Source organism: Rhea pennata, chromosome 4, assembly GCF_028389875.1.
Source record: "Rhea pennata isolate bPtePen1 chromosome 4, bPtePen1.pri, whole genome shotgun sequence".
In the NCBI taxonomy this organism is placed as follows: domain Eukaryota; kingdom Metazoa; phylum Chordata; class Aves; order Rheiformes; family Rheidae; genus Rhea; species Rhea pennata.
This window is the reverse complement of record NC_084666.1, coordinates 12084047-12097666: the sequence shown is the minus strand read 5'-3', so window position 1 is coordinate 12097666 and position 13620 is coordinate 12084047. Positions and strand designations below refer to the sequence as shown.

The following is a 13620-nucleotide window of genomic DNA, read 5'->3' as shown; positions in this document are numbered from 1 at the left end:
CTGCACTTGTTTGCTGAAAGGCTAAAATGCCTTGTGAATGAATGGATGACATGACTCAATTCAGTGAATTTGTGAAAGATTTTTTTAAAATTATGCACATTTAAGAGTGTTCAGCAGCATGTTTAATGATCATAAAATTTCAAATTCACAGTAAAAAAAATATACCCATGTTTCAGTACCTCCCCATAACTATGCCTGTCATCTGAAGAGTAACTGATATATGGAGAATAGGAGATCATATCTGGGCGATCAATGTTATAGATGGCTTTATTTTTAGGAAGAGCAGCCAAATCCCTGTAGTCAAGAATTTCATCTCCAAGCTTTGCCTAAGAAAAGGAGGAAACAAAGTAGTGAGGATAAGAAAGAATATGATAAGGATGCAATCAGAAAAGGACAGATATATGCTGGTAGAAAAGTCAGTCATCATATTAATAAACCACCTCTTCTACTTGTGAGAATTTAAATATCTTGTGTTTACGACACAATCCAAAATATTACTGTTGTTTTCTTTTTATATACTGGTGTTTTCTACTTTGTCACTCACATTTAGCTAATACAAATAGCATAGTATTACTGCAGTTCCCTTGGTTACATCCTACTTACTGTTAGCTGTACAAAGAGACTCATGGGGCAAATACTGCAGTCTTTTTCAGGCTAAATGTCCTTCATTTTAAAATGGTTTTGGTATGCAGAGTTCCCCAACCACAGGCTGTAATGAATAATCAAAAATGTATTTCCAGCGTATACCCTCTAGATGCTGAAAAACATCATGCAGGTCTTTAATTCTTTCCATTCAGCAGAATCCCACAGCTTCACCTCCTTTTCTGACTATTTCTAAACAGCCCTTAATTGCTGGTCACAAAACCAGCAGATGATGGATATGTGCCGTGGTGCATTAGTTCAGAAGATCACAGATGCAATTTAATCCTTTCATGACAGTCACACAGCCAACAGAGGGAAGAGCTCTCTCCCTCACAGTTGTTTCCCTCCTCGTTCTTCTCGCTGCCCTTATTCCAAAAGACCAACTCTCAAACCACACATTTTCACAGTTATGATAATGATAACATGCACTAAAACTGTATCCAGCATAACTGGCCATGTAGATATCATGATGAATTGACTGGGGAGAAATGAGCAGCAGAATTGTCTTAATCCCAGTTCAGGTTTTGCAGAATAGTTCTTTCTTGGCAGCAAAAGAGTGAATAGAGAGTAGTGAATCTCACTATTAGCTGAGAATGTCAGTATTATCTGTTGTAAAACTGAAATGTTCTCCACATGCAAAAAAGAAAGTATCTGGGAATCAAGCAACATTTGTGCAGTGATTATATTCTTTTCACAATAAGAGATAAGTAATGTTCTACCGACTTTCCAGGGCAGTGATCTGATTTATTGAAATACACAGGAGAACTTTTCATTTTTCCCTTTTCCTAAAACAATGTATGAATCTGTGCAAAAGGAAGGCCAATTAGCAGCATGGGAAGGAGGACGATTCCTCCTAATCACTGAAATGGGAACAAAGCCGCCATAATCATCACACAATCTTGTCTTAAAAAAACTAATGATAAAATGTGTTTTTTTAATCAAATATGTGATTCTTTAAGATGACACAGTGATCTAAAAATCTCACCCTCCTTGCAGCTATTTTAACTAAAGAGCAATGAAATAGCTCCTTAGTGGAAATAGCTTCTTTCTAGCATAGGCACTGTGGCAGCAGCCACAAATGTCTTTTGAGAAGCCAGTTGCCACCTCTGATGCAGGGACAGGTCATTCAAAGATCAAGAGAATCTGTTGGGACTTTGGACAGTGTTGCATCCTACAAGGAAGGCCAAGGAGGTGTGACATTTTTAAAGGTATTTAAGGTTGTGCAGATTACTCTGGTTAACCCAAAGAAATTCAGAACTGAGCTTTTCTATGCAAGTGTGAATTATAGTCATTTTAGCCCCTATTTTACCATGTAGAAAAGCAACATCGAATCTTCTAACTACAGACTTCAGAACTGTCAGAGGCCCAAAGTTATTGATTTATATAATTCCTTTCAGTTTAAACATCCAAACATAGGCAAAATCAGATGAAGAAAACATCTTCATTTCTAAACACTCTATCTAGCCTATGTTATTTTTCTTTTTATTTGTTTTACCTACTTTCAAATAGATGAGTGGTATTTAAATACTCTGGAGAAGACTCCAATTACAGTAAAGAGGTTTAAAATCATTTTTTCAACAACCCAGTGTTTTGGGTTCTGTTAAAACCATCCTCTAAGTTTAGAATATCTGTTTCATTTGGAATATTTAATGTTACAATTGTATAATTGCAAATATGATCTTGTACAACAGTATAATGTGATTTCTATTCCTAGTATGAGAATGATCAACATAACCATGTAACCTAAAATAAACTTTCCAGTTAGATACCTCTCTGCAGAGAGCTCCTAATTCTCCCTTGGTAAAATCCAGCCAAGTATAAAGAAAGACTTTTATGTGAGCCTCATTTAATGGCATAATGTAGAAATTAACTGTTTTTAAAGTGGTATTTAGGGCCTCTGAGGGCATGTCTGCACTGGAGTAAATTCCAGGCTGGACATAATCCAGCCAGAAATGAAGCTAATGAAAAGATGTCCATTAACTTCAAAGTGCCTTGGCTTGAGCCCTCTTCCAGGGCAAGAAGTCACCGAAGTCTGATACGAGCAGAAGGAGAAAAAGAGAAGTATGTCTTCAGTAAATGGACCATGTGAACCACATTCAGGATTAGTCAAAAACATGCTTTCTTCAGCTTTCCGTAGCTGAGTGGTAAAGCACAACCCAGACACACATCTCCCATGAGACCACCACGTTGTTCCATATGTTTGTACTGCTCTGATTTGACACCTTTTAAACTGTGAGTACCACAAATTCATGGTTCCTGGGCTTTAGCCATTTTCTCTACGTTCTGTTTTGTCCAATATGATACTTTACAGAGCTCCCCAGTTGTTAAGGTACAGTTTCACTGCTGGCTGGCCAAATCCATGCTACTGCTGAAATGGCTGTCCTGTGTGCACCTTCCCTCTTCACTGTTCCCACCTCTAGTACTACACTGATGTTAAAGCCAGGTAGACAGCTGGATTTTTTTTGTATCTTTGGTTGATTGGAGGTTTTTTCCTGGATTATTTTCTAGTAGAATCTAGTCTCAAATCTGACTGATCATACTCTGTGTACCCACTAGCACTAGCCGTCTAGGAAGAGGCAAGAACACATGGCTGGGAGGGACAGGACCACATGTGGGCAGGGCTTTTCTTTCAGTGACAGCATGAATTTAGATTTGGTTAAACCAATCATGAAAGTGCACCTGAACTGAATCTGGAACATGTCTATATGTCTAACACTCCTATAATTGAAGATAAATGCAAAAGCCAAAGAATCATTTTCATAATACGTAAGTCCAATAACATGTTTTTAATTCTCTTTCCTTTCCCTTTCTTGAAAGTCGAAATGGGATTTAATCAAACTCACAGCTTACTGACAATTAAGCGGTCATAGGAGAGACAGATAGAGCAAGAAATCACACGCCTCTGGGGAGTCTTTTTTCCTAATTGACTCATATTTGCTAGAGAACTTTATTCTTTCACAGTCCCAGCTGCCTTTAAAGAAGTATATTACAATAACAAACATTAGAATTGTGTGCTAATTTGATGATATCCTTTGAAAAAACAGAAAAAAAGGAGGTTTGTCCTTGACTATGAACAGCCTGTGAAGCATATTTAAAGAAGTAATTACAAATGTCAAGAAAAACAGTACCATTAGATAAATGCCATATAAATCTTAGAAGAACACTCATGTTTATAAAAACAATAAAGCAGCACATGGCTGGAGAAATAGAGACCATGTGGCCAAAGAAAATGCTTACATGGTAATAATCTGTTAGCAGAGTGACTTGTCTCCATAGCAGTTGTAGCAATGACCTTTTTTTACTGGGCATATGCCCCTGCCACCCACCACCATGGACTTCTACTGGAGTACTTAGAAATACTAATGCACATTTATTTAAGAGGTAGTTCCTACAGTTCTAGCTCAGGCTTACTCAGATAAAGAGTATATTGAGTTTAAAAGAAATTTTATTTGAAGAAAGAAGACAAATTTGACTCCATGGCACTGTTCTGCTTGTCTCAGTGCAGTAAAAAAAAGCTCTCAATCTTAGTATAATAACTTCTCTGGCAGTCAGTTGCAGCTCCAGCAGCCTTCTCTGCATATGGTATTGACAAGACAACTTGCCTTCCAGAGGGATGTTGGGTATGACAAAGAGAATAGTCATGGCCACACTCAAGTGCTCAAAGAGACATTTGTATGGAGCATGCCGTATCTGTCAATATTTTTTACCTATTCAAGTTATGACCTTAAGAATTTACCCATGAACATTATCTGCAGCAAGTACTCTAAGATACACCTGGTATTGAAAAAATATTCAATGTCAGTTGTTCAGTTATTTGAAAGTCTCTCTCTGAGCTTTCCAGAGCTTGCACTTCTTAGATCAGAAACAAGGATCCTCAAGGTTAGGGGCTGAAATTTGTTAGGGTCTGAATCCTGTAATCACAGATATGAGTGTTTTCATAAGCAATCTGATGCAGACTCGGGGGCTAGGTTTAGACAAGGAGTGTTCAAATCTAAGCCTGTAATCTACCTGGGGGCTGTACTGTTTACTTAAACTTTTCTTTTTAGAAAGCATTGTAGTATTCGGCATGCTTTCGTATAAATTAGCTGTACTAGTAAGTAGTAAGTGCTAAGAATAGACCACAAAAAAATAAGGAGAAACGGCCAATATCCTATTATTAAATGCAGTATTCAAACATTTATAACATGAGATTCTATTTTAGAGGAATCCTCTCACAATGGTTTGGAGATGCTAAATTTCCATGTAACATGCTGAACTGTAGGAGGAAGTATGAGTTTTTCCCCCATCTCAGAGAATGAATTTCACAGTGGAATACTTACATAGATCACACGGCTTGGGGAACCTGATGTGCTTGAAGCAGGTACAGAAATAATACTCTCAGAGGAAGTCCTAGTTTCCTACAGCAGAAGAGAAGGGAAGAGAAACAGAAAAAACATGAGAAAAAATAGAAGAAGAAATGAGAAAGAAGAGGAAAAGAGAAAGAAGAAAAAGAAAAAAATGTATCTGTTGCACCAAAATTGTATAAAAGATGTTTCATTTAATTTAATGTTTACCTCTCAACAACAGCACCTTACAGTGAATGCAAAACATAAATACATGTCAAAGACTGTAGTCAATAAAATTCACATTTTGTTAATGGAAAAAAGATTTTATGCATTGCTTTCTTCTCCCTCCCCTGCAGAACGAAATGGGCTGGAGCATTACTGGGCTAACAGAACAGCCTTGGGGATTAGTAATGACCGTTTAAGTTGCAGCAGCTCTGAATCTGGGGTCGCAGGAGGACATGGTGGCAACATGTCTACTCTCTGGTTATGAAGTCAAACTTATCTACTTGCTTCTGGGATGTCTCTTGGCACTGTGACACTCACTTTAGCAAACAGCATGCAGAATATCCTCAATAAATCATAAAGATACAAAAGCGGTTAGCTTTTCCCTCTCTCATTGTAAAAGAACTGGATTAATCTTAATACTCAGCTATTTTTGCACTGTTTTCAATCATGCTGGCATTCAGAGAGACAGAATTTTATTGCTTTCTTTTTGGTAGACTCCTTTATGGTGAAAAATATAATTACTTTTAAATAGCAAAAATGGGCTGCAAGATAGCATAGTATAACCATGTGTGAACAGACCTGACATTTGTAATTGAAGTTTAAACAAATCTTCTTTTGAAATCATTTTTAATACTCTATTCAGCTATGCAAGCTCATCATAAAATATTCTTTTCCATCTATGGAAAAGTCTGTCCCTGGCTGGAAACAAGTGCATATTTTGCTGTGTTCACAGTCACAGAAACCGTTTACTGTCTCACTAAAGGCAGGCACTTCTGGGGGGCTGGAGAGGCTACAGTTGTTCAAATTCTTAAAAGGATTTTAGCATTACTAAGCTATCAGCTCAAGGTAGCATCTTGCCTGCTACCCCAGTCTTTACTTGAAATACTTGCTATGTATTAGAAACAGTATGTGAATATAGCTTATCTCAGAGGTTTCTGTGTGAGAGGCATTACATAATCTGAAAATTGGTGAAGAACTTTAAAATGAATATTTAACAGGGGAACCCTTCACCAAACAGTGACAGAATGGTAGCTTTATATTTTAGTATTTACAAAGACGGTCATTATGTTAGTAGTAATTGTTAAATGCTTTCACAGGGAATGGAAAACTTTAATTTAGAAATAGTGAAGAAGAATGTCTGAAAGTAAAAATTCTGCAAATCAGAGAAAAAATGATTACTCTTCATCACAGCACTGTAGTGTGTTAGCAGAAGGATCAAACTCAGTGATCACAGCAATCCTTTTACCGACCTTCATTAATACAAATAGTCCTACAGACTTCTGTGGGACAAGGATCCAATATGAGGCAACAGCTCAGTTTTCTTTCACTTCCCCCCCCCCCCCCCCCCCCCAGTCATTGTCTTATCACAATTTCTTTTCCCTTCCACTCCAACTCCAAAGGTTTGGCCTGTGCTGCTACTCACTCCTTCTGCCTTAATCACCTATTTCAGTCATGTGCTGTGCATTTATCTATATTTACAGATACAAAACTTTTGAAAACAATACTCTGCAAAAGGCTGACCAGAGAATTGCACAATCAGTAGATCTTATTTTCAAATTCACTAGATGATACACTGAAAAGTCAGCTACTACCTTCCTTCCTTCCTTGTTTCACTACTGAGAGGAAGGACCAAAAAAAGGAGAGGAAAACCCCAAAGAAAATTAAAAAAAAGGCTAGGGCTTGGAAAAATGCTTTGAACTCCATTCTGATTTTCTTACTCAGGCAAAGCTCCCCCCTGACTTTCAGATAAGATGTCTTCCTCTCTGCTTGAGAAGGGGCAAGACTCCCGGTGGCTCGGGAGCGATTTATCATAAATGAGTCAGCCTTTAAACAGCATCTTCCATGGATGCTTTCTGTGCTTTTGTGGGGAAAAGGCAGCCAGTATGAACCCAGCACAACAGCTCCTACTGTCCTTCTTTGAAGGAGAAACAAAAAAATTACTACATTTTCAATAAATTACATGGGGTTTTAGCCTTGCAATTTCAGTTACTCAATCAGAATAAAATCCTCAGGAAGCTTGAAATGCTGCATAATATTATTAGACTAAATCAACAGCACTTATTAAACCAAAGTTTTTTGACCAATTTAAATACACTTATTCTTTTTTATACTGAAACACCACTTATCTGATATTCAGAGCTTGGCATAATGAGTATTAGAACAATCACTTCCCAAGCACATGGGTACAAAAATATAGCCAATGTCCTCCAGGGTAAAGCCTAGAACAAATTTTTTTTCCCAACACTGCAATTTAGTCAAAGTTGCACTTGCTAAGACACCAGATTTGTAAACACTCTTTTTATAGCTGCTGCCTGCTGTTCTGACTTGTCCCACGGGACTCGAGTGCAACCCTTGATAAATCAAACCAAAGCTTTTTCAAACAAGGATACCACTTGGAGCACCAGAAAAGAGCAGATCCGAAAAGCCCCACACTTGGCCTCTGTGTTAAATGAGATAGTCGTATCTCAGTCCCACCACTTCAGAGAGATCAGTTCCCCAGCTACAGATTAATTCTTCATTTCCTAGGGACAGCTTATTCATCCACTAACGTTGTAATTATTAAAGTTGCCAGAACTCCCTCCTCTCCCCTTGCACATAGACAGACACACAAATCATCCAATTTAAGGAAGTACTTAAAGTCTGAGATTAAATTAAGGTGGGGGTGGCTTGGCAATGTTTTAAAAACAGATAATAATAAAAAAAAAGAGTTCAGTAAAAAACAAATAAAGTGAAAGACCTCTGATCTTTTAAGAGCAGAGCCACATAAAAGGAGAAGAGGCTGTACACTGACCACATCATAATCAAACAGAAGTTAAAAATTAACTTTTTTTCCTCTGTGACAGCTTATTCATACAACTCTTGGACCAGGACTCTCCTTAAGTCATAGCTTTAATCACTAAGTAAAAGGCAGAACATAGTGTTCCATTATCTTGATAGACTTCAGTCATTTAGTATTTAAAATAATGTTAGTGAAACAATTTCAAAACCTTTCCTCCACAGCCCTCCACAAAAAAGGGATAGAGAATAATAAGAGAATGGAAAAAAATGGATAAAAATAAGGTATTTTTTACCTTGTTTTTTTCTTCAGCTTTGGCAGCCTGTCTACAAACTGGATGCCAGATGGATGTACCTGAAAATTAAATTCAGAGTTCTGGTTAATTCACTGCCCTAATAAGTGGCTTTTATAGGATGCAACACACTGACTGATTTCACTGAAGTCAGGATTTCATGGATCCTCTCCAAGTTAAAAATGACAATTTCTCAACATCAGTAAGCCGGCATTTTAAAGGCTAGGTGCACATCAGACAACTAAAAGAGACTTCAATATGTGAAATAAATCTCAAAACCTTAGTCCTGGGAAATGCTAGAAGGGACCTCTGCAGGTCCTTGAATAGAACTCCCTTGCTCAGAGGAGGTCCTATCAGAGCAGGTGACCATGTCCTGGTAGTCCAAGTATCTCCAAGGATGGACATCCCACAACCTCTCTGGGCAACCAGCTTCAACATTTGAGCATCCTCCTGGTAAAGTTTGTTTTTCCTCATATGTAGTCAGAATTTCCTGTGCTCTCATTCTCCCTATTCTTGTAATGTTTTGGTCCAGGTCATCCTAGCTAGGATGCTGCGATGAAATAAATGACAGTTAAGTCATTTAATGCTAGCTGAAAATCCAATCTTTTTTTCTGAATCATTCACTGTGCAGATCTTGCACTTTCTACCTGCTTGTCTAATACAAATTAAATATTTAAGAACTGTATTACTTCAAGGAAAGACATACCCTAGAGGAAACAGGAAATATATACAAAATGAACCAAGTTTATGTTGCAGATATGTATAGAATAGAGGTTTCTGGTAAAGTAAATGTGATTTCGACTCCAGAGATATAAGTAAAGGCAAATGTGAGAAACTTAATAGTTTTGTACCAGTCACAACGAAAAAAAATCCTTTAGAAGCTGAACACAATGTTCAATACTCAGATGGAACTGGAATGTGTGTAAATACAAAAAATGAAGAACTATCTGTACGTTTTAATAGTAAAAGAAAACTTTACCCCAGTCTGATCTGGGACAAAACATGAGCTCAAGCATTTCTCCACATAGTTGAACAGTTTCAGTGCAGAGCAACTTCTGCATGAGTAAATGGGAAGTTGAGAACATTTGTGTTATGAATATTTAATTCATACAAGTTGGAGAGCACCAAGAAGATTTATAGGAAATGCTTTGTTTTCACAGCAGCTTGATAGTTTTCTTCACCAGTGGATTTTGGAAAGGAGATAGAAACAGAAAGTCTATTTACCAGAAGACAGATGGAGATCATTAGATTTTATTTCACAAAAATAACCCAGATGAACCCAGACTCAAGCAGTAAAAGATAATCGGTAAGTACAGACTGGACAAATTATGTCTACTAGATTACTGAATTTTTTAGGGGAGTAAACTAGCAAAAAATTGCTTTACAGCACCTTTCAATTCAGTGCTAATTTATGTTCAGATTATGAGTGGGTCTGAGCTCTCCCACTGAAAGAGTTTGAACCAACTGCCACGTAAGCTGATGTAAAGCATCCCACTGGTTTTAAATAGTATTTAATCAGCTTTTTTGAATGACTACTTACTTCTATATGTAGTCATGCAGAACTGTCTGAAAAAAGTGTCATTGCACCCAACTGTCACCTGCTATATGACCACTGCAGGCTTGTTTTCTAGTAATGAACATGCAATACGTAAAGGTACTATGCATTTACTATGCATTAGTTTACTAAGAAGTGGAAGAACAATAGGTTATAAAACCCTGAAATTTGACATTTTTAATTATCCAAAATGTCTGGTCAGACAGTCCAAACACCTAACCACCGATCTTTCAAGAAGTCAGCACTGGTTTCTGATGGCAGTTGTTCTTCATGTGAAGACAAAAAAAAGTATGACAGTAAGTTGGTATGAATGCTTCCCTGCATCAGAAAGTAAAGTGAATAAGTGGATCCAAAATTAACGGATCTGAGCATACTTTATGACTCTTTGAACTAATAATCAGCCCAAAACCTAACAAATATCCATCTTTATAATGAATTGAACTTAAATATAAGATTCACTGCAACCTAGTTTTGGAAGTTTAAAAATCTAGAAACAAATTTGTATTTTGATATCTTTTTTTAAAGCACTGATTTTCTGTGGGATTTCAGTACTGCTAAATTACTTGGCAATTAGAAAAACCACAACATTTCCTGGCTCCTCAGGGAGAATCTATGAACAGAGACATGGATCATTATGTCCTTTAATAAGATAGTTCTTGCTGTAAACCAAACTGACAATAAAATTGTCATTTTAAATAATACACAAAATTATAATTAGATCTTAGTGAGACCACTGTTGTGTTTTAAATAAAGCCTAACTTTTTCTGCTTAAAGAATGAATTCAATGTACTATTTTAGAAAACCGTGGACAATTGCAAAAGTTATGTTATGGATCTGGGCAAACATCTGATTTTAGGATAGTATCCCAACCTTGTAGAGAGACTCCTATCGAGTCTCTCTACTGTTTTTCTTTGAAAACATATCGCCAGTCAAAGAGGGAGCAAAAGTATTCATTTTCTCTGGTGACTGACCCTATAATTAACTGTGTATACATCTTTTACTTTGATCAATTTAGTACAGCTAAAATTTGCTATATAAGAAATACATATTTTAGCTCATATCTGCACTAAATAGTGTTTTTCTCTTCCAATGAATTACACAGTGAGTCCTTCTCTATAACCACTGAAATTCCCTGACAGGAAATACTTAATTTCTCCTGTGCAAGATTATGGCTGCATAACACATAGACAGACTGTCTGGTAAGGACTTCAGCTTCCTGACATCTTCTTCATCATCTGAGGGTCATTAGATATGACCGAGGGGAATTCAAGTAAGGTGCTGCAGATTTTCTCTTGGGACCCAGATGGAAAATGGGTCCAACAACGGTCTCAGAAGTACAACAGCTGCTACAGGAGACCTACTGTCCCACACATGTTAGTTTTCATCCAGACAATTTATCACTGCAGAAAACCACATTTTTCAGTAAATGGAAAATTTTATAATCTTCACTGTAAACTACTTTCACTGGAAGGAAATAACTTTAATCATTCATTCTTTCTTTCTGTGATTCATACTTGCTATTAGATTTAAACAGGGAGGGAATAACGAATTAGAAGCATCAAGGAGTTTAATTAGAAGCATCAAGGAGTTTTTTGGTTTTGCTTTTCCTTAGCTTACATATTCCTCCACCTTCTTTGTTATGAAATGAGAAAATGTCCAAAACAGCTCAGGCATGCTAGCAAGCATGAGCAAGAGGGTGATGCTGTCAAGTGTAGCTTGTTTGTTTTTTTACCTTGAAGATACATTTCTTCTCCTTCTGCAAACATCTGACTGCACCTGACACATCGTGCGCAAGTTGGGTGATAATGCTTTTCTCCTGCCTGTTTGAGAAAAAAAAATACAGATAATTAAGCTTAATGATCAATTTAGCAGATTTAGTATGAGAATTTTTTTCATTTTCTAGGATATGATTAATTATAATAAATTAGTTAATACCAATTAGTTCAATAACTGACTAAACCCAAAATGCTTATTTTGATTTCGGACACTTCACTTTTAAAAATGAAATTATGGCCTCACCTGCACAAAAATGTTAGTGACCAATAGGTAAATCTGTGAATTTACAGAGCAGAAACTATTTCATATACCAGGCACTGTTTTCCCAGTAAGCAATCATAATGTGCACCAAGTGCAAGGCAGCTTAGGACAGGGAAGTTGGGATATCATGACCTTGAGCATGGATTCACAACTCACTGCGTGTTCCTCAGCATCTGGTTACACAGACACTCTTAATGCATTGCAAGAACCAAGCGTCTTGTGCAAGGAATGAGCAATAAAATTACTGTGCAACACAGAAAAAAGTGAATTTGATTTTAAACTAGTATCAGGAAAAAAAAGTCAAGATTCTTGCAACAAGGGATTTATGCAGGAGTCAGGCAGTGACCTTTTCAGTAGCGTGGCCAAAATCCAATTCTGTGGCTAACTGTGGGCAAACTTGTTAGTTCTGGTTCCCACTGGCAAGGACAGCAGTACCACAAGTCAATGTTGGCTTGAACCAGACAAAAATAGCATCCAGGGACCTATGGAACAGCTGAATTTTGGCATGTCCTTCCTCCTCTTCGACCCCATATTTTTCTGCACCAGACAGAACAGCCTGGTTTTAGGCTCAAAGTCAATGCCACATCCATTATGAACAAAAGCCTGCAGACCAAGTATCCCTGAACCCAGCAGAAGTCAGCTGGAGTTAAAAATGAGCATATCTGTACCCAACAACCTGTCTACCCAGATGAAGCTGAAAGGGCTGTTAGGATTTGTGCAACTTTAACAAATTATTATCAAGTATTTCCACACTATCTTCAGCATCTAAACATGGTCTCACAACATTGCACTGTAAATCTAGCCTTCTCTTAACAGTCCGTGTGCCTCTGTCCTTAAAATCAAAAAATATGTGACTGGCAAGATGCTGTTAGAAATTTACCGCTGTTATTACAGGGATAACTTGCCTGATTATTTTTGACTGCCAGAGTACCAAAGCTTTCAAAAAGATTTACACTGAAGAATATAGGCTGGATCTGGGGGCTTTTTTGCCATCCACAATATTAAATACAGTAGTGTGATAAATTCAGGTTAAAGAAACTCTGAGTTTTACTTCACCAGTGTTAGATTGTTTCACCTCTGAAAATTTGTTGCTGTGTGAGTTATATCAGCAACAAGGATGAGCAACACACCACAAAAACATTTTGAAAACAGCTTTGTTCCAGTTCATTTGTTGTTTTATGGTATCATTGGTGCAGACAGCTGAGTCTTCTGCAACTTTAGAAAAGGAAGATCTCCACTACTCAGCATGAAGTATCAGACCTGAGGTTTAACACTGTTGCCTGAGTGCAGGTGCTTAAGCACATGTGAACATTTAACTCAGGAGACAGATCACAGAATCACGGAATCACAGAATCAGTAAGATATTACATTCTTGTAGACAGCTCAGTGAAAACCTCTGCTCAGACAAAGCTAAATGTGAAATACCAAGTGAAAAGAAGTACCATTTCCCTTGGAAGACTGGTATTACATGGGCATTGCTAACACAGTGCATAGCCTCAGTAATGCAATTGGTTTGGCCCAGCTTACCCAATTCCCAGGCTGAGAGTATCTAAGGGAATTCAATTATTCCTCTGCTAAAAGAAACTGTCAGAATGCATTCGGCGATAATGTGGATGCATCACAGAATAGAAGCTATTTCCCTAAATTTAACAGCACAACCAAACACATAATTTTAATTCACTAATCTGTGTAGTAACTAGTGTCTAATTACTAGATGTAAAATGACAACGAGAAATCTCTTTTAACAACTTAGATATACTTAGAACAG

The 13620-nt window shown here is 37.3% G+C and overlaps 1 protein-coding gene across 7 annotated transcripts in view; it reads right to left on the bottom strand.

The window, feature by feature from the left end:
• Nucleotides 1-13620, bottom strand: part of ABLIM2 (actin binding LIM protein family member 2) — a 140780-nt gene that overhangs the window by 44524 nt on the left and 82636 nt on the right. For 6 of the 7 annotated variants that reach the window (XR_009958385.1, XM_062575291.1, XM_062575290.1 and 3 more), the window contains exons 7-10: nt 11548-11635; nt 8264-8322; nt 4962-5039; nt 180-326 (exon numbers count right to left, since the gene is read on the bottom strand). Coding sequence is in view for 6 of the 7 variants with exons in the window: in XM_062575291.1 (XP_062431275.1) it covers nt 180-326; nt 4962-5039; nt 8264-8322; nt 11548-11635 (372 nt within the window). In the remaining variant the exon portion in view is untranslated. The remainder of the gene's footprint in view (nt 1-179; nt 327-4961; nt 5040-8263; nt 8323-11547; nt 11636-13620) is intronic. The other variant, XM_062575294.1, reaches the window with a different exon arrangement.